This window comes from Lutzomyia longipalpis, chromosome 3, assembly GCF_024334085.1.
Source record: "Lutzomyia longipalpis isolate SR_M1_2022 chromosome 3, ASM2433408v1".
Lineage (NCBI taxonomy): Eukaryota > Metazoa > Arthropoda > Insecta > Diptera > Psychodidae > Lutzomyia > Lutzomyia longipalpis.
The window spans coordinates 30,098,882-30,118,799 of NC_074709.1; the positions used below are offsets into that span (position 1 = coordinate 30,098,882).

A 19,918-nucleotide genomic window follows, 5' to 3' on the forward strand; every position below is an offset into this window, starting at 1 on the left:
TTGGTGGGTTTGCTGATGAGAAGGTCGCCAATGTGAGGCTTCTTCTCACCTTCGTGCTCACTTGTCCGGGTCACTGTCCAGTCGCGTTGTCTGGGTCTTTGCTAAACTACAAACTAAGAATCTGCGCGCACGAGATTTTTTTTCTTTCAAAGAATTCTTTCTTCTAAACTTGCACAGCACCTCTCCCATCAAATGGGGCGTTTCTTCAGTCAGTCAGGTGCTCAGGTGCAGAAGCTTGTTTCTCTTTTTTTTTCTAAGTCAATGCTACAGCAGCAGCAGTAAGATCTTAAAATTATACATTTCTAGATTTTATGTAGAAAAATTTAAATTCAATAGATGCTCTAGAATTGAGAAGAGAATAATTCTCAAGAAAATATCTCACCAGCATCTATATTTATTAATTAACTTACTTACGTAAGAGCTTGGGAAAATACGTTACAAACAGTTATGGAAAATGCGGTAAACAATGTTTGATTTGATTTAATTTATTCAATTAATAACAAATAGAGTAGGCGTTGAAAAGCTCAATAAAAGCTCCTTTTGTGCTTTTCCGCTTTAATTTTGACATTTCGTCTTATTTTGAGGCTTCTGCAGGCTCTACTCTGAATGTAAAATAATTAATTTAACTACATTCTCTAAAAAAAGCCATATAAAAATGATTTTCTTTCAAAAGAAAAATGAATAAAACTAATTTTAGAGAAAAGAAAAATAAAATTCCTACAAATGCCGTTAAATTAATTACGAGAACAACCAAGAGAATAAATTGGCAGCTTTAATTAAAATGTTGTAGTGCATTTTGGTCACAAGAAAACCATAAAAAAAAACTTTATGACTTCAATATTTATTCACGTGCTCGTTAATCATTAAACAGTTTATGTGCTAAAAATAAAAAAAATTCGCATCATTTTAATGAACACAAAAATAAGAAGATCAGTGAATGATTTTCCTCCAATTATTCACGCTGAAGCATTTAATTCTTTTGATGGAGAAATAATTTGATGAAAAATATGGTGTTGGAGAGCTTTGAACCTTCTTCTTTGGATCCTTCCGATTTTTTTTCTTTTAAGTGAGTTGTTTGTTGCGTTGAAGATGAACCTTGATCGAGTCAAAGACATTCTGCACAACAAAAGAATATTTTGGTTGGATCTCTTCAGAACAGAAAAAGTATTACAAATATTACAAATTGTCTTTCATTCGTTATGAATATTTTGCCTTCTTCTTTAATGATTTTTGTGGAAATTTTTGGCAAAGTTTCTCTCTTTTCTTCAATAAATAAATCTTAATTAGGATGTTTTTACGTTTTTTTCTTAAATAAATTCTGTAACAACACTCATTAAATTTAAGAATATTTGCGAGGTAGTTGTTTAAAAAAAATTAAAGTTAATTAAGAGAGAAGAAAAGTAAGAGATCACTGCTCTTTTTAAGGCAGCAGCAAAGGTTAACCAATGACTTTTCTTTTTCCTTTTTTGCAACCTAAAATTCTGTCTACAAGTCATTAAATTTATGATGTTTAGTTACCAAGTAAAATGCATAGAAACAAATTAATTTAATTTAATATCACCTACATATTCAATAAAAGTTTCTAATTTTTTGTATTATAAATTCAAATAATAAAGTTTTTATTCTCAAAAATAAACTAAATATTTCCCTTAATTAATCAACAATTAAATAATAAAAGAAAATTAAGCTTCTACATAATTTATGTAAGTTCAATGAATTCCTTGAGATACATTCTACTACAAACAAATACAGTGGCAGCCCTACATAACGAACCGAATCATCTAAAATAGGTCGATTTTTAAATAAAAGAACTTATTAAAAGAATTCTTTTAAGCTTTTATATATCACAAAATGTCTCAGCTATTAAGTTCTAATTAAAAAATTTTCAAATTTTAAACTGAAAAAACAGGTTTTATTTTTCAGACCGAATCGACGCCAATCTCCAACTTATTATTACGGTTTTCTTTCAAAGTTAATAAAGTTTTTTTTACTTATTTAATACGCTTGGAAGTAATTTAACATTTTCTGTAAAGTCATTCAATTCTATTACTAGAATAATTAATGAAATTTAATTTCTCTTTGCAAAAAATCAACTAAAACGTCTTATCACCTGGCAGGTTTTATGAATTTTTATTAAATTATTTGTCTCTAGGCGTATCAATTTTTCCTTTATTTCCTTTTAATGCTTGAAACGTTTTATTCAATTTTAATGTTTTATCTTTATCGTAGATTCTAAAAACAAAAACTTATATCATTTTAATGGACATTAATTTATATTTATATTTTACTAACATATCATAAAATCAAATAATTTAAATTAAAGACGCATTGAAGGTACTTCGCAACAGATGTTATAAAATACCTATAGATAATAAACTTTTTTTTTGTAACAAATAATTTATTGAAATCGTAAATAAGAGCCATTTTCTTTTAAACCCAATTAGGCTTTATTAAAAACCTATGAATTCTTGTATCAAAGTTCGCCTGGAATTTTACAATTCTCTGTGAATTTAGCCAATGAGAGCCTATTCTTTCTTGAAAAATCCTTGAGAAATGTTTCCAAGTAGATATTCCTGTGTTAGGTAACTCCCGGATAATCTGTCTCTTACCGGATGCCCTGATAAGAATTATGTGTATGTTTTTGTTAATAATCTGACGGTTAAGGGGATAATATCATGCCATTATGGAAATATTAGCAACTAATAAAAATTTTTCATTCTATATTTTTCTTCCACAAAATATGAAACTAAACTTCCGGATTAAGAAAGTTTTTTTTTTTTAAGAAAACGAAAAAGGTTATGGAATTTAAAGAATTTATGTTGTTAAAATCAAGGTAAGTTGAAGTTAGAACTAATTTTTGCGATTCTGCCGATCTTTGCCACTAACTAGACGGACTGGACGCTTCCGGATGAACCTAAAGTCTTCAGATTCCTCAAGTAAGTATAACCTTATATTTTAGCCTTATTATATGGTCAAATCTTCTTAATATAAAATGTGCTTAAAGTGTTAATAAACTTACAAATCACGGTCGTCTGAAGTTTTTAATTCGTAGTATGAGTTCTTTTGTAAAGTTTAACTTTTCATTTCCTAATTTTCTTTTAATTCCTTTCCTGAAAAAGACTCAAAGTCGGGGTTAAGAGCCTCTCTTTTAGTGGGAGCTTCACTCAAATGATCATCATTGGATTTGTTAATGAAATTGTATTTGAAGTACCTGCACTTTAATGTTTCTCTATGGAAAATCAAGACAAGTCCTTCGTTCAAGAATCTTTCAGATTGTTCGTTGTGTAGCAGCCTCACTATAGTGCTTTGAACTGATTTTTCAAGCTCTTTAATTTGATAATGAGCTTAATTTTTTTTTTTCAAAATAAAGCTCCCAAAAACTTCAAAAACTTAATATATAAAAAAAGCTTCAAATAAATCAATATTCTTTTGAGCTTCACACGCCCGCGCGAGGAGTTTATTAAAAAGACACTCAATATAATAATTGATCTTACATTGATTGGTGTGTGCACGTGCCAAACACGGACTTTGGGAAATTTTTTCGGGGGGGGGTAATCGTATGGTCAGCATGAGTATGCATATAGATGGGGCCAAGTGGGTGAAGATGAGTTTCCATGTGCTGTGTCAATATTTTTCTAAGACGCTGCGTCAATTCACATGAATGTGACATTGGCGAGAACAAATCTCTCGATGCTGTGGCTTAAACTCTTCCTCTCTCACCTCTCCCATCTCCCCGCACCTCCAGCCAACAACATCTCGCGAAAACTCTGCCACAAACTCACCCGCTTCACCTGGAGAATCAGTTTGTCTCGAGAATCAATCAATCGCGGTCGCTTTTCTCACACACTCTCTCTCGTCTCCGCAAGAGCTTTAAAAGTCGAAGAGTAACACACACCTCCATCATCGTGATCGCGTGCACGACAACACTTTTGAGTAATTGTACGAAGGTGCACGCGCGTGAACAAATAAAGTGGAACAAGGACTGAAGAAGTAAATTTTCTTCCCAAAAAAGAAAAGGATTTTTAAGGAATATTTTTTACGCGGGAAAAACATTGTGAATCATGGAGAATTTGGGTACGTTACTAAAGGGTATTGAGAACAAGAATATTATGTTCGCAAACCTTGTGACGCATTTGGCATGATCTAACACCGCGCGTACTTCCAACAATTGACTTTGTGGATAGCATTGAAGTGATATTTTTTTATTCAATACATTTCAACGAGTCTCCCCCCTCCCACTTTGTGTGCTTTTTCCCGCCAAAAAGTCTTTTTTTTTTCTCTCTCTCTCCTCACTCTTCTATGTACTTCTCAAATTCAATTAACGAGCCTGTGAATATTTTTTTTTACTTCAAATTCTTAAATCTATATGTACTGATTTTGTTTGCAGACGAAACTGCCGTACAAAAATTCTACAATGGGAAGAGTATCTTCATGACGGGAGGCACTGGATTCCTTGGCAAAAGTAAGACTCACCAGAGCAGATCAAATAAATGAAAAATCACATATAAAATTACCTACATGTATAGGGTAGGTGTGTCCAATATGGGGACACTTTGAACAGGCCTCGTTTTAGTTTGACTTCAGTTGTACAAACGGTCAAAAAATATGCGAAATTGAGCTTTTTCTTATCACAGATCAACGCCATATAGAGATATCTTTAAGGAGAGTTAGTTTGAATGTAAAAATATTCCGGATACATTCGAATATAACACAGATATTCGGAATCTTTGAGAAAATTTCGTGAAAACACGGAATATTTAGGGAAAAAAATTATTAATTTGGATAAATATAAAGGCATCAACAACAGAATGCATAAAAAGTAGTTGAAAGTGAGTAAAATGCGTAAAATTCAACGAAATTAATACGTAAAGTGTGATTAGTACACCCACAATGTGATAATAACGTGCAAAATGTGCTCAAAAAGTTCAAAAATCACCTTTCAAATTTAACTAAAAGCAATTAAAACATAAAGAATTCGATTAAATGTGAGTGAGACGCAAAAGAAGTTACAAAAACTCACGAATAATTCACAGAAAAAGTTTAAAAAAAAAAAACCAATAAAGCTACGGAAAGAGTGTTATTCATATTGTTCGGAGTCGGTGATGAGAAAAAAACGTTAAAAATTTCACAAAATGTGACTAATTCCTTAAAATTCATTAAAAACGCTCCGAAATTTAAAACAATATGCTAAAATTCGTCAAATCATCTTTGACAATTGCTCAAAAGAAAAATAAAACGTGAAAAACACGATTTTATCGCCAACAAAAAGTTACGGAAAAATGCAGAAATTTGTTCTAAAAATTACGAAATAAACTCCAAAATGTATTTTTTTCTTAATTAAAACAAAGTGTCTTATATCCGAAACTCTTACCCTATATTTAAGATTTTTGCATTTACATAAAAATGTCGTTTCATAAATTAATCTCACATAAACCGATAGCACCCATATTATACCTACCAAACTAAAATTAATTTCAAAGTATTTTATGGACCAATGCATTAAAAAATTTTCCATCTTCATCTCTTTTCTTCTTCCTGTATGACATCTTTTGGAGGACAATAAGCGTGTTCCCTAACTCTTCAGCAAAAAAAATAATTTGCTAAATTTTATTTTTTTTTCGCACAAACAAAACGTGATTCCCTCGCTCTGTGAAGAACTTCCTGAAATCACTTCACGCAAAAAATCCTTGAACTTTGCCGCGCCGGAAAAGTTGAAAATTCAGAAAAATGTAAATTTTTTTAGACGACAAAAGACTCCATTTTTTATCAAAAAAAAAAAAGCTGCCCCGTATGTCTCGTCACTTCAAAGCTTTTATTTTTGGCACAAAAAGACTCCATTAAATATGCATAAAATGAAAGTTGAGCTAATGCACAACATCTAATTCATATTCATTTTTTTTATTATTATGTATTGTAATTCAAAAAATGGCGGATTATGTTGGCATTTATTGCAACAAAAAAAGAATAAAATAAAAATTAAATAGAAATCATTATAAAAAAAATTTGATCTTGTAACTTTCGGGGTTTTTGGGGCAAGAAGGTGAATTTTAATTGATGGAAAAAATACTTATAAATCAAAAGGTGGGGGATTTTTGGTGGACTTTCCAAAACTCTATGCAGATCACATTGAGAGAGAGACTCCTAATCGATGAGTCTCTCCGTCACTGTGAATATTTGAAAAAGAACATTAAAATGGCAAGAAAGATTCGAAAAGACCCAAAATTTGGGTGACACGCTGTTCTTAATTTATTACACGAGGGCTTCCCAAATTTGGTGATTATTTATCAACGAGTTTTTTTTCTCTCTTCTTAACTTCTTCTCGCAGTTTGTTAGAGTTGTGCCGGGCCCATGACTAATCGTCTGGCCACGTTTTCCTTCTCATTTTTTTTTGCATCAAATATTTTGCATATGCAATGAAGTTAATCTTGTTTTTTTGGAGGAAAACTTTTTTGTTTAGACATAAATAGAGGAAATAATTTTATTTTTAATGAAAATTTCTTTTAAATAAGTTCTCTCTCTCTCTCTCTGTCTCTTCTGAGATAACAGTGAGTGAACTATACAATGAACCTTTTTGAGCAGTGAGTGCAAAAATGTTTTGAAAGAGTGGTTACAAAAAAACGAAGGGGCGGGATTTGCTGCATTAATTAAAGAGAAACAAAAGGAGTTTATTCATTTTGTCGCTCTTACGACATATTTTTTTTTGTTGAATATAAGTAAAATGTCAAAAAACACATAAAAAGTCCAGAAAGAATTTTTATTCACTTTTATACAAATAAAAAAAAATAAATAATAAATAAAATTAGAAAATAATTAGCACAAAAATGCATAAACTACACCCTCAATGTAATTTTTGTGTATGAAGCAAATGCTTCAATGCTCTGTTAAACACAGTGGCGTAGTCAAGGAAAGCATTTTAGTATTTAAACACTTCTAAAAGATATTTTAGCGTGTAAAGAAGTGATTCCAGACTAAAAAATTAAATTAATAAAAAAATATTTCTAACGTTATAAAAGCAACATCAAACATTTGATAAATTTCAAATGTTTAGAAACTATCAAACGTTAAACAAAAAACAAGCCAGAAGCATTAAAACGTCAAAAGTCACAAATAAATGTCAAACGTTAGAAATTCCTTAAGGACTCTAGGCGTTAGAAAAAAAAACATCAAAAGTAAGAAAAAAAAGATCAGAAAAAGCTATAAAACACTCTTTTTCGAGTGTCAAATGTTAGGAAATAAGTGTTAAACGGTATAAAAAAAACAACGTCAACACTTATAATTCCTTCTAAGACATCAAACGTTAGAAAAAAACGTCAAACGTTAAAATTTCATATAAAAGTTGCAAATTCAAATACTTGGTATGCCACGATTGTGGTATACCAACTAATTCAATAACCGTTAATATGCTCTCGTAGAATCTCAATTTTCATAAATCTCGACATCTCTGTCCTTTATTGTTGTTTTACAAGATTTTCTACTTCTGATTTGAATCTTTTAGCAAAAATTTTAATAAATACCTCAAAATGAATAAACTCCTAAATGTGTGCGAATGAAAAATTTCTTCTTTGATTTTTTTTTTGACTGTAAAACGTGAAACTTGACTAAATTGGCCTCCACATTAATTTATTCTCCAATAATTTTTATCAGAAGTAATTAATGCAATATATGGCGTGTTTAGAAGACGTGTTTTCTCCTAAATATTAGTGAATAAAGATTGTCAGGTGCGATTCTTTCATGAATTTCAATCATAGATGTTGGAAAGAGTTTTTTTTTAATATAAAATAGAGAATTTTGAGGGGATATAAAAGAATTTATTTTTGCAAATAAATCATTTAAAACTTTTACTCTGTTTAATTTATTTCCTTTATTTTCTTTCACACAAAAGTAATCATGGAGAAGCTGCTGCGGACATGCCAGATCGACACAATTTACCTTTTAATACGAAGCAAGAAAGGCAAGGATATCCACACACGGGCTGAGGATCTCTTCGATGACGTCCTGTACGATCGCCTACGGCAGCACAACCCAAAATTTCGCCACAAAATCCACCCAATTGCCGGAGATTGTGCCCTACCTGGCCTCGGGATCTCTGCACACGATCGCGAGGTAATTTGCAAGTCAGTCAACGTGGTATTCCACGTAGCAGCCACTGTGCGCTTCGATGAGAAACTCAACATTGCCATGGGGATCAATGTGAGGGGTACGAAAGAAATTCTTGAACTTTGCCGCGGAATTGAGCACCTCAAGGCCGTTGTGCACGTTTCAACGGCCTATGCGAATTGCAATAGACCTGATATTGATGAGAAATTCTACACGTACCCCATTACTGGAGCTGAAGCCCTCAAAACGTACGAAGGCTTAGACGATGAGACCCTCGAGAGGATTGGGAGCGAGTAAGTTTTGGAGGGACTTTATGCCCAGAAAGCTTTCGAGTATTTATTACTAATTATTTTATCGTTTTCTGCAGACATTCAAAGAGCTGGCCCAACACCTACACCTACACAAAAGCCCTAGCTGAGGATCTCATTAGAACAGACTCCAAAGGACTTCCAGTTGCCATTGTGAGACCAGCAATTGGTAAGATTTGAGAAATTTTCATTTTCCTCACAATTTAGTGCCTGATGAAGATCCTAAGCAGCCACGAAATGTCTCTTTACAAATTTTTGAAATACTTCAAAATTCAACGGAAATAACGAACTTTTCTTTTTGTTATTCCAGTTCTGCCTACGGCGAAAGAACCAATCGCAGGATGGATTGATAATCTGTACGGGCCAACGGGAATGGTTGTTGGCGTAGGTGCTGGACTAATTCACGTATGTCACGTGCACAGGGATAACAAAGCCGAACTTGTACCCGTAGATATGTGCGTGAATGCCATTCTTGTGTGTGCCAAAGATAGGGCAACGCGTGAACACAAAGAAGTACCAATTGTGAATTTTGTAACAACGGCAGAGAATAAAATTCGTTGGAGACAGTACATAGACTACGCCTGGTCGTATGGATCACAAGTAGGACAAAACTGACCCTTTAAGCTCCTGTAGTCAGCTACTAAACATTTTCTTTTCTTTTTTTAAATTTTCTTTCAGGTTCCAACACTTAAGAGTATTTGGTACACAGTATTCACCGTGACAGACTCTCATTTAATCTTCAGTCTTCTGTGGTTTCTCTACCATACCCTACCGGCCTTTTTTATGGATATTTGTTTCCGACTTGTGGGGAAACGCCCCAAAATGGTGGATATTTACAGGAAAGTTAAGAAATTCAGCGATGCCATCTTATTCTTCACGCACACAAAGTTCACCTTCACCAGCACGAACATGGAGGCCCTGTGGGAGAACCTAAGTGCCCGTGATAAGGAGATTTTCTACTTTGACATGGCTAAACTCAATTGGAGCAGCTACATTAAGGACAGTGTTGAGGGTACACGGCAGTACCTCCTTAAGGATCCTCTGTCAACCATTAAAGCGGCAAAGAAGCGACAGCAACGCTTCAAAGTCATGCACTACTTCCTCGTTTACACACTCTATGCCGTCCTAGGAATGCTCGTTACCCTACTACTCATGAAACTCCTCCTGCCCTCCACGTAGTCTGTGTGCCCACCTGTACCCCCAACTGTTTTGTTTTAAAGTCTCTCCTCTCTTGCTCCCAAATCAATCATCAGGAGTGCAACGGTTGGGGCCTAGGCAACGACTAATCCTTGTTAAATTAAACTTGGTTTTTACAAAATAAATTAATCTTGGGGTTAAACATCTAGCTGTTTCTTTGAAGATTCCTTCTTTTCAGAAGTTCTAATCAACAAATCAGCGAATTAGTAAAAGTAGGAGAACTTTGAGGATGTAGGAATAAGATCTTTACATCAAAACAACTTGTTTTGTAGGCAATTTAAGTCTGATTACATTTTTAACGATTCTTGAGACAGTAAAGAAGCCAGACTGGCCTGAATAGGACTAAGTTCATCCAGAAGCTTAAACCAAGAAGACGATGAATCAGCCCTTCAAGGGCTACATTGTAAAACCGGCTAACTTTGTATGAGCTCCGAACCGACTTAGCCGTTTTTACAATGTAGCCCTCACCTTCTTGGTGTCTTCTTCACTGTTTAATAGTCTTCTTGGCTAACTTTTCCGAATAAAGTTAGTCTTATTTTCCCACTGAATTCACGAAGCCACAACTCTTCTCAGACTAAACAAAATAATCTTTTTAAAATGTAGAAAAACCCTTAGTCAAGCAGGAAATAAATAATTCAAGAGAAAATCAATTAAACTACCCCTCAATTGGGAATAAAATAATAGAGAACAAGAAAGGGGCGTTAAAGCTCATTTGAGGTGATACTTCGAAGAAATCTCCTCCCCAAAAATCCTCCTTTCACCTCATTTTTCATCCTCATTATAAAAGGAAGAAGCTTTTGAGGAAACTATTTGATTGTTGAAAGTTCTCTAGCCAGGATGACGCTCGTGAGTGAATATAGTCGCTACTATCGCTTCCTCAGGTTCATCATCACTTTCCTTCGATTTGATTTTCTCCCCATTAATTGCTTTCTTCTACGACACATCCGGATGTCCTTCTACCCAGCCTTGGCTGCCTTTCATTTTGTCGCAACATCGCATATGCTGTACTATGTGATGCTGGAGGGTGACATGGTGACCTTCTCTTTTGGGACAATTTGGTTTTCAGGCAGCCTTCAGGCCTTCATTAAGACCATCACGGCAATTTACTACAAAGAACAATTTCTCATCTTCTTCGCGGGCATTGAGGAGATTGTTAAGACGCATTTTGACACTGTTGTCGATGTGATTGTCAAGAAAATCCTCAAGGAGACACTCACCCTGACCAAAATCTGCCATTTCTCCATCACAGTCATCTTCAATTCCACGGTGTTCCTTCTTGTGGTTTGTATTTAATGGCTGGGACCTTCTGGAAGCCATTTAGATTCCTTCATTTTGTGCCTTTTTTGCAGATGAATGGAATGAATTCGCCCAAAGGACAACCTCTTGGCTACTACCTGCCCGTCTTCTCGTGGTGGGGAAATTTTTCCTTTCAACTCTACGGTGCCTGGCTCATCCTGTACACCGTCTTGGCTGGAGACTTCATCTTCATTGCTCTTGCGTTGTTTTTCCGCGGGGAGCTTCTCATCATTGCTGAGATTATTCTCTGCTTCGATGACAGTCAATTCGTCAAGGATAACATTCACCTCCTGAGGATGATCTACAAGATGCACCTGCGTATCCTCAAGAAGTTGGGAACGTTCCAGAATGTCTACTACTTTCTCACATTCCTCCAAATAGTCTCCAGCTTTTTCCTCATTTGCTTGACGACCTTCATGATTCGTTTCCATGACCTTCAGGTGATTTTGAAGATTGTTTTTTTGAAGGATGAAAGAAGTTTTTAAAGACCTTTTTTTGGGGGTTCTTTCAAGGCCTGGGCTTATGCTGTACTCCTCTGTGGGCTAATGCAGACATTCTTCCTCTGCTTAATTGGGGATATTTTGTTTGAGAAGGCCAGTTTAATTAGCACTGCACTGTATTTGACTAAATGGTACGAAATGGAATTGGAGGATCAAGGAAGACTCCTCATCATGATTGCCATGGCACAGAAGCCTTATGGCATAAAGGCAGCAGGACTAGTTGATGTGTCCTTCTTCACTTTCATTGAGGTTTGTCTTTGCAGACTCTTTCTTTTTTTTTAGAAAAGCTTTTGCGGCTTTTTGAAGCTTTTACTTTCCTTTTCTTTGCAGATTATCAAACTTTCTGTATCCTACTGCGCTATTTTATTCACAGTTGCTTAAAGAAGGTATACCTTGCTAAGCAAAAAAGGCGTGTCTAAAGGTGTATTAAATTGATTTAATTACTCTTCAGACTATTATTTAAACTAAAAAAAAAAAGAATGTTCAGAAAAAGTCAAAATTGTTGATTAAAAATAGGTAAGTTGAATGGAATAATAAAAAAATCCTTTTATTGTCAAGAATTTATTCTTTAGGGAAAATTATCCTACTTGGTAGAAATCTCGATAACGTATAAAGAAAATAAGAGAACTATTGACCAGCTGGGTTTTCCTTTTCTACGTGAGGTGTAATTTAATAGAAGTAATGTAAAGGAATGTAATTTCAAAATATTCAACGGTTCTTCGGTTATGTTTAAAAGTTAATTATTTATTAATTTTACTTGATTTTCGCTGCGTAATAAAATACACAATGTAAAGAAATACAGGTGTAAAAAATCACCAAATGTGTTAAGAAAAATTTATTCAATAAATTGAAAAGAAATTTCTTGACCTATTAATTAAATTTTTATTCTTTTCTTTATTAAAATCAATAAAACAATGGAGAATTTTTGAATAATTTATTTCATGAATATTTTACAAAATCCTCAAAAGATTTTTTTCCTCAAACTAATGTGAAAAGAATTGCGCAGTAAGACACTGAAAGTTTGATAATCTGCAAAGAAAAAGAAAGCAAAAGCTTCAAAAAGCCGCAAAAGCTTTTCTAAAAAAAAAAAAGAAAGAGTCTGCAAATGTACAAACCTCAATGAAAGTAAAGAAGGACACATCAACAAGTCCTGCTGCCTTTATGCCATAAGGCTTCTGTGCCATGGCAATCATAATGAGGAGTCTTCCTTGATCCTCCAATTTCATTTCGTACCATTTAGTCAAATACAGTGCTGTGCTGATTAAACTGGCCTTCTCAAACAAAATATCCCCAATGAGGCAGAGAAAGAAAATCTGCATTAGCCCACAGAGGAGTACAGCGTACGCCCACACCTGTACATCGTGAAAACGAATCATGAAGGTTGTCAGGCAAATAAGGAGGAAACTTGAGATCATCTGGAGGAATGTGAGATGATAGTAGATCCTGTGAAAAGTACGAAGCCTCCGCAGAGCGTCTATGTGCATTTGATGAACTTGATGGAGGAATTTGCTGCCTGTTGCGCCTGTTGCACTACCCAGAAGTTCCCTGATGATCGCCAACTCCCCACGAAATTGCAGAGCCATTGTTATGAAGAGAAAATCCCCACCGAGAACAGTGTAGAGGTCCAGAAGGATTCCAATCCACTGAAATGTATGATTCCCCGCTGGACTAATAAAGGGGATGTGATACATCAGAGGGTAGATACGATCAGTACTTATTGCGTAGAACTATAGCAGGAAAGGGGAATGTTGTGTTCATTATCTCTTTGATTTTATCGTTGTTTTTATCATTAAACTTACAGCAAGAAGAAAAGCCGTGGCGTGAAAGATTAATCCCTGAGCTGAAACAATAATCTTGGTGAGTTTGATGGTTTCTGCAAGGATTTTCCTCACAGAATCCTTGACAGACTCATCAAAGCCCCTCCGGGTTAGCTCTTCAGCCGCATTGAAGCACTCAAAGTAGTCCTCTTTGTAGTAAATCCCCGTAAGAGCTTTCACAACAGACTGCAATGTGGCTGAAACCCAAATTGCTCCGTACGAGAACGTTACCATGTCCCCCTCGTTGAAACTCTGCCCAAGCAGCCACAGAAGGCACGTGAAGTTAATCGCGCTCATCATGGGGATGAGGCTCAAGCGAAGAATCCTCAGTGGTAGCCATGATGCTGGGACGAAATCCAACCTAAAGGTTGTGATGAGAACCCGAAGAAGCTTATAATGGCGTCGATATTCTCGCTGAACTTCATTCATTTTTTTCCTTAAGACTTCTGCGTGTCCATCCAACTCCTGGATTTTTATATAAGCCATTTACGCGTGCTTCCTAATGATTTATTAATTATTTCACCAGGAGACGCCCACTGAATTCTCAGGCGGTGAATAATTTATTCAAAAATAGTACCCAAAGAAAGAGCTCCAAGAATAAATTCTTTGGAGTTTCTTTTAAAAATAAATCAAAATTATTTTTAAATGAATAAAGGGCACGTGAAGAAATTAATCAATTAAAGAGAAAAAAAAAACAAAATCAATTTCGCAGAAGCTTTTATTTATTATTTTTTAGAAGGAGATTGTTTTTTTTAATCTTTTCACACGATTTTTTTGGATAACAAATAAACTTTTTTTTTCTGGGAAGGAAATCCTCCCCCACAATGAAAAGAAAAAAGTCCTAGAAAGTAACTTTCTTTTCAGCTTTTGACGATAGGGTGAGTGCTTTTGCCGAGTGCGTGAATTCATCGTCATTTTCAGCAAGAACTTTCTTCATATTCGCCACTCGTCTTTCACGTGCTGCCTGCCTCTCTGAGCGATCAAACATTTCCGATTCAATGTCCGCAAGACGAGCTTTGGTTGCTTTCGCACGCAGAGCTGCAGCTGAATGCGCTGAATCATCCTCAAGGGCTGTCCATTTTGTCAAATCCCTCGCATTGTAGTTGCTATCATCAACTGCTGACCTGGAGACCATCTACAAAGCATGCGAGAATGTGAATTCCCTTCATTTCCTTCCCAAACTTTCCTCCCTTTCCTTACTTTCAACGCCCTACGACGAATTGTCCCACCAACTGCCTCATCCTCCCCAGACAAATCCAGCAACTTCTCCCCTAAATCCAACTTGGCGCGACGCTTCATTGTGGCCAGTGTGTCATCAATGTCATCATCCCCAGCCGTGAGGAGTTTCTTGCTGGCACGGATTCGGCTCAATGTTGACTGCATCTCCTCACTGAAGTCATCCTCAGCCGTGGGCAAGGCCTTACCCAATTTAAGGTTCTTCGAATCGAAAATTCCATCCTCCGCAATGACTTTCTCAGCACGACGTCGTGCTGTCTTCAAATCCTGATCAAAGAAATCATCAATGTCCGTACGGGGCTTCAATATGTGATCCCCAGCTGGTTCTGACCTACAGCAGCAATAAAGAATTCTAATTACAATTTCCCGCGCAATTTTTTTTGCAATAAAAGACTTGATGTGATTATTTTTTCGGAGATTTTTCTCTCCTTCTTCAGGTACCGTAATTATTAGGCGGGGAAAGGGCTTAGTCAGAAATCAATGCAACAAAAAGAAATGAATTAATTCAATATTGAAAAAATCGAAGAATCATTAAAAAATCACATCAAGTTTTTTATTTACAAAATAAATTGATAAAAAAAAGTAAAAACTTACCGTCTGTAGAGTTTACGGTCAAGCTGATCAATTGTAGGACGATAGTAGCTCTGACCAATGTTGTAATTGCAATCATAGAGACGTGTTCTCCTTGGGCGACCCGTCATTTTTGCAAAATTCTATCACCAAAAATGCTGCTTATTTAATACTTCAAATTCACACACATAAACAAACAAACAAACAAACACAAAGCAGCTAAAATTGTTCCCTGACGACACATTTAACAATCAACCAACCAAAATGGCCAATATATAATTCACATAGACGCACAAGGGTTTGTGGGTTTACTCTCTGGTGATTCTTTCAAAGAAAAAAAAAACGTATTTTCTCCCTTAAAAGGAGTTTATTCATCCCATAAGAAAATCTTTAAAACTCACTGAAACTTAAAATTTTGTAGATTTTATGCATTGAATTTTTGTGGAATTCATTGATCGAAATTTCGTGGATTTTTTAGACAGAAATATTCTTTTTTTCAATTCTTATTTCTTGTTCTTAAATTTAACTACAAAATCCAGGCCTAGCATATATAAAAAAATCTGATCAGTTTTATAATTTAAAAAAAAAATTCTTTAACAATTTCTATAATTTCAATATAAGATTATCATTAATTTTTTTTTCAAGAATTTCAAAGACTTTCTGTCTCTAAAAACTCAATAAAATGATTTAATTTAATGAAAGATTTTTTCTCTCGGGAAAATCTTCAAAATTCCTCAGATTTCTAATTAAAAGTTTCATGGATTTTTCCGGTCATAAAATCACTGAAATTTTATTGTTTTTTTGTTCTGGAGACAAATCTAATTTTTTAAATTATTTTTTCTTATCCTTAATTTTATAATTTCATAATTAGAAACTCTAGGCCTAGAACATCAAAGATCTGACCTATTTTTATTTGTTTTAAAAAAAATGATTCTTAATTTCGGAGTTCTTGGAAGATTTAAAGGGATAAAAATGTAAAATGGAGACACATTTTTTGATTATTTCTGTTGGCTTAATAGCAAGGTTCCTTGACGATTTATTATTTATTTTTGACACTCTAAAAAATCAAATGAGTATCAATTGATGCACGAATGATGGAAATTTTCATACATGGATGAATAAACACCTTTTCTTGGAATTTCCCTTGAATTTAATCGTGGAAATAAGTTGTAAAATATACCAGGAAAAAATAATTGAGAATTTTCTCTAAAAGTAGAGTAATTAACCATTGAATTAGCATAATAAAAACGCCGGAAAATCCTCCAAAATTCATCCAAAAACTTTTCATTTGAATTCTCAGGGAATTTCTCTTTTATTTCTCACTAAATTCAATGAGAAAAAATAATAATTCTGTAGAGCAGAGACTGTCTATCTATCGTTTCGACCTTTTCAATTTGAAACTTTTTTTTTGCTACAAAATAATGGCACATAATGTATTTTTGGGTTTTCTCACAACACACACCCGGCGGTTTGTTGAGAATAATATTATAAACAACGTGCGAGGATCCACCATAGAAAATTTTCTCTATTTTATTATATAAAAAAAGAAGAAAAAAAACGAGCCACAGAGTCAAAAATGATATCAATTGACGGATAGAGGAGCTTTTATACATTCTCTTCTAAACATTTAAAATTAAAAAAAAAGAAATCTTTCACATAGAATGGGATGAATTTTTTTCTTTACAAACTGTATGAGAGACGAAATTAGGTGGGTGGAGGGAAAATACATTGGGAGGAAGAAAAACTTTTTAGTTGCGTCAACGGATTGATTAATTTTAGAAATTCACGCGCCAACATCCACAAAATAATTCTCAAATACACCAAAAACTCTCCCTCTCTCTTCCCTCCTTGATGTGCTAACCTTACTGTGATAGTTTCTTTTCGCGCGCGCATTAATTCATTTTGAGTATTAAACAAAATTAAGCTTTCTTATCCTCCGCAATAACTCATCGAAAGCTCAGAAAAAACTCCTTCACTTCACCCCCAAATCTTATTCATCAAAACCAAATGACAAATCAAAGACCTTCGTAGCCGTATTAACGGATTTGAGGAAGCCAAGGTAGAGAAGAAAGCTTTTGAAGGGAAATGAAGAAAATAAACCTTTATGAAGAAGCATCACCCACAATAAATCAAGAAGTTTTCATTGAAAAAATCTGCAAGTACATTGATGCTCTGTGGTCGTACTTAAAAGCTACTGCTATTGTATTTCATTTGAAACTTAATACTTTATGTATTTTGGGCAATTTTGAATGAAAAGAACTTTAAATTTCATAGAAATATTGACAAAAAATTCAAAGTCAGAGAAATATCTTCTATTTTGTTGAATTTTTGTGAAGTAGTTTCAGGACAAATAGCCAAATACCTTCCGGATGTGACTTTTCAGACACTCTGACCGCCCATGATTAACATTCAATTATGGAAAATTGATTGATTGCAATGAAAATCTATTTTTTCATTACTTACAGATCATTTAAAAAATTCGTTTGCATGATTTTTCAATCCGGAAGCCAAATTCGATTTTTTCCGGAAGCTTCAAAATTGTCATCCGAAAAAAAAAATATTATGCGAAATGATGAAAGAAAATCAAACCTGAGTGGTTTAAAACACTAAATTTTACTTTGTGATCAATTCCTCAGCATCAAAAACAGTTGAAAGTTTCAAAACCAAACAGAAAAGTCTCTTTTTGCTCTTATTCTAACCTTTAGCGTCCATTTCAGGGACTCACAGAAAATATTTTAAATTTTCTAAATAACAAAATTGAATGATAAATCTTCAAAACATTCACAAATTGTAAACTATTCAAAAGTATCTATCCACCAAGACTCAATCGACACGTGAAATCGCCTCTCAAAAAATCTGTGACAAAGTCAATAATCCTTGTTGCTCAATCATGTCAAGGTCCGTGAGAGAAAAGTAAAATATTATATATCTTTTCAATGTTGCCAAAAAGGAGAATCATTCACAACACAAAAATACTTCTTAGTCAGAAAATTTTTCAAATTAAAATGAAAATTCTGCGCCAAAAAATTGCATGATCAAAAATTCTACAAAAATAAATCGTGATGATTAATTCGGTGCAAAATTAAAAGGATGATGAATGTTTCTTCTTCTTTCCCCCCCTCAAAATTCAAAGAGTCTGCCTTACAGCAAAATACTACAGAAGATAAACACAAAAACACAGATATTCTTCACCAAGACCCTTCGCATGGTGATAAATCGACAATCAAACTGATTACTTCCTCATTTTCACGCAACGAAGACAATTCGATTGGTCTAATTTTAATTGTTGTCCCATTTTTAGAATCATTCCGTAAAGTGGCGTGTGATTTGTCATGGGCGGTGACTTCATGCGCCTAATACCCAGAGCACATTGAACTAAACTAAAAATGTGTTTTGTCTCTGTAGTTGATCCTTTACGAATTTCCTTTATAGTTTTCCTTTTTTATTGTTGTAAAATTTGTTGAAGAATAAATAAAAATTTTCAATTTAGAACTGAAATATTTGAAAACTTCCCATGAACCAGATTTTTTCACCCAAAAAAATGTTTGAATTTGTATGGGAGGCACTAGATTGGACCTTCCAAGTGAATCGAAAATAGAAAAAAATCACTTTAGCACAAATTTCCTTCACCAAAAGCGACTGAGAACACTTGAAAAGAGCATCAAATCCACCTGAGAAAAGTCATTGATCTAATCGATGACTTAATGTATGCCACAGGGTCAAATTGCGAATGAATTTATTCTAAGAATAGGAAGTGAATTCACAACCAAACACACACCCCAAATGCATTCATCAGAGAACAATTTTCACTTAATTGCATAATAAAATGAGATCGAAATAAACGCGAACTTACTTTCAAATACAACAACGAAAAAAAAAGAAGAGGTCCTGATGGAAAGTTAAAAGGAATAGGAAATGAGAATTTTCTTGTGCTCAAAACCACAAAGAAAAAAACGAAATTTTTAAACTAAAATTGCACTTTAACACGAGATTCTTCGCACGAAACTGATGTGAAAAACGCAAGAATGCTTCAGCATCCGCGAGACATCAGGGAATGCGACCTGAGATGTTCCTTCACACACACACCACTGTCCCAAAATGGTTTTTTCCTCAATCCTGACTCACGCACGCACTGCGCAGGAATTGCGGAACGCCATTTTGTGAGACGCGCGCGCGTTGAAATACACACTCGAGGTACGTTTTAAAATTAACACAAAAGCGCAACTTCTCTCTCACTTTCTGAGCGAATCCTATGATAGGACTCTTGTGCTTTTACACACCCCGAAAGTACCATGAATTTTATTATATTACATATTCCATTCACACCGCCGCATGTTTTATTGCGGGCACACGAAGGATTTTGGGCAGGGCATTGTTTTAATGCTCGTTGCCAACAAAAAATTCTTTTAACTTTTGAGTAGATCCCAAATTTATCTCACAAGATCTCATTTTGTCTAATGCAAAAGTTTCATAATTTTAGCCACAAAAATAACTTTCACGACGCATTGTGTGAAGGAGTTTAAACAAATATTATTAATAATTGATAATTATTTAAATTATTAGAGTGGACATTTAATCAATTGAGAGAATTTTTATTTAAATCCGAATAAAAATGTTTGATCAAAGACCAAAACGTTGTAAACGAAAGAATCTTTATACTTTTGAGTGGGTAAGGATACATTTGTGTCTAGGATTATTGGAGTCTCGACTACAGAAAGTCAGAGATGATCTTTGACAAGTAAAGAATTAATTAAAAACATTCTGTTCGTTTTCTTCACTCTTATCTTAGAGAGGAATAATACGTTTCATTTTATTTCGTTTTAATTAAAAAAATAAATAAATTGATTTTTATTTAAAAAAAAAAACTTTTTTTTTATTTATTATTAATACAGGCTCC

General features: G+C 34.2%; 4 protein-coding genes across 6 annotated transcripts; 2 read left to right on the forward strand and 2 right to left on the reverse strand.

The window, feature by feature from the left end:
* Positions 1-3,802: 3,802 nt before the first annotated feature.
* LOC129793815 (fatty acyl-CoA reductase wat-like) lies at positions 3,803-9,744 on the forward strand. Its single transcript, XM_055834204.1, has 6 exons — positions 3,803-4,074; positions 4,388-4,462; positions 7,883-8,390; positions 8,465-8,574; positions 8,716-9,005; positions 9,084-9,744. The coding sequence occupies exons 1-6, from the start codon at positions 4,062-4,064 to the stop codon at positions 9,582-9,584; spliced, it is 1,497 nt and encodes a 498-aa protein (XP_055690179.1). The 5' UTR covers positions 3,803-4,061; the 3' UTR covers positions 9,585-9,744.
* Positions 9,745-10,439: 695 nt separating this feature from the next.
* LOC129793047 (odorant receptor 85b-like) lies at positions 10,440-11,779 on the forward strand. The gene is made up of 4 exons (XM_055832593.1): positions 10,440-10,883; positions 10,952-11,338; positions 11,411-11,647; positions 11,729-11,779. Exons 1-4 carry the CDS (start codon positions 10,440-10,442, stop codon positions 11,777-11,779), a joined length of 1,119 nt encoding a protein of 372 aa, XP_055688568.1.
* A 597-nt stretch (positions 11,780-12,376) lies between these two features.
* On the reverse strand, positions 12,377-12,981 carry LOC129793048 (odorant receptor 4-like). The gene is made up of 2 exons (XM_055832594.1): positions 12,514-12,981; positions 12,377-12,427 (listed from the first exon to the last, which is right to left on the reverse strand). Exons 1-2 carry the CDS (start codon positions 12,979-12,981, stop codon positions 12,377-12,379), a joined length of 519 nt encoding a protein of 172 aa, XP_055688569.1.
* Positions 12,982-13,915: 934 nt separating this feature from the next.
* Positions 13,916-19,235, reverse strand: LOC129793818 (uncharacterized). Of its 3 annotated transcripts, none has more exons than XM_055834227.1 (4): positions 18,875-19,235; positions 15,046-15,179; positions 14,416-14,782; positions 13,916-14,350 (listed from the first exon to the last, which is right to left on the reverse strand). In XM_055834227.1, exons 2-4 carry the CDS (start codon positions 15,150-15,152, stop codon positions 14,057-14,059), a joined length of 768 nt encoding a protein of 255 aa, XP_055690202.1. In that variant the 5' UTR covers positions 15,153-15,179; positions 18,875-19,235; the 3' UTR covers positions 13,916-14,056. The 3 variants fall into 3 exon arrangements, with proteins under 3 accessions (XP_055690202.1, XP_055690201.1, XP_055690204.1); XM_055834226.1 differs by having other exon boundaries at positions 15,046-15,164; positions 18,875-19,135; XM_055834229.1 differs by lacking the exon at positions 18,875-19,235 and adding an exon at positions 17,721-17,992 and having other exon boundaries at positions 15,046-15,164.
* Positions 19,236-19,918: the final 683 nt, after the last annotated feature.

Bases quoted from the DNA above. Each gene is read 5' to 3' on its own strand.
- LOC129793815 (XM_055834204.1), top strand. The intron at 8,391-8,464 runs GTAAGTTTTGGA...CGTTTTCTGCAG, and splicing joins CTCGAGAGGATTGGGAGCGA to ACATTCAAAGAGCTGGCCCA. The intron at 9,006-9,083 runs GTAGGACAAAAC...ATTTTCTTTCAG, and splicing joins CCTGGTCGTATGGATCACAA to GTTCCAACACTTAAGAGTAT.
- LOC129793047 (XM_055832593.1), top strand. From the start codon at position 10,440: ATGACGCTCGTGAGTGAATATAGTCGCTACTATCGCTTCCTCAGGTTC. The intron at 10,884-10,951 runs GTTTGTATTTAA...CCTTTTTTGCAG, and splicing joins CCACGGTGTTCCTTCTTGTG to ATGAATGGAATGAATTCGCC. The intron at 11,648-11,728 runs GTTTGTCTTTGC...TTTTCTTTGCAG, and splicing joins CCTTCTTCACTTTCATTGAG to ATTATCAAACTTTCTGTATC.
- LOC129793048 (XM_055832594.1), bottom strand. From the start codon at position 12,981: ATGGCTCTGCAATTTCGTGGGGAGTTGGCGATCATCAGGGAACTTCTG. The intron at 12,428-12,513 runs GTTTGTACATTT...TTTTCTTTGCAG, and splicing joins CCTTCTTTACTTTCATTGAG to ATTATCAAACTTTCAGTGTC.
- LOC129793818 (XM_055834227.1), bottom strand. From the start codon at position 15,152: ATGACGGGTCGCCCAAGGAGAACACGTCTCTATGATTGCAATTACAAC. The intron at 14,783-15,045 runs GTAAGTTTTTAC...TTGCTGCTGTAG, and splicing joins GACCGTAAACTCTACAGACG to GTCAGAACCAGCTGGGGATC. The intron at 14,351-14,415 runs GTAAGGAAAGGG...CATGCTTTGTAG, and splicing joins TTCGTCGTAGGGCGTTGAAA to ATGGTCTCCAGGTCAGCAGT.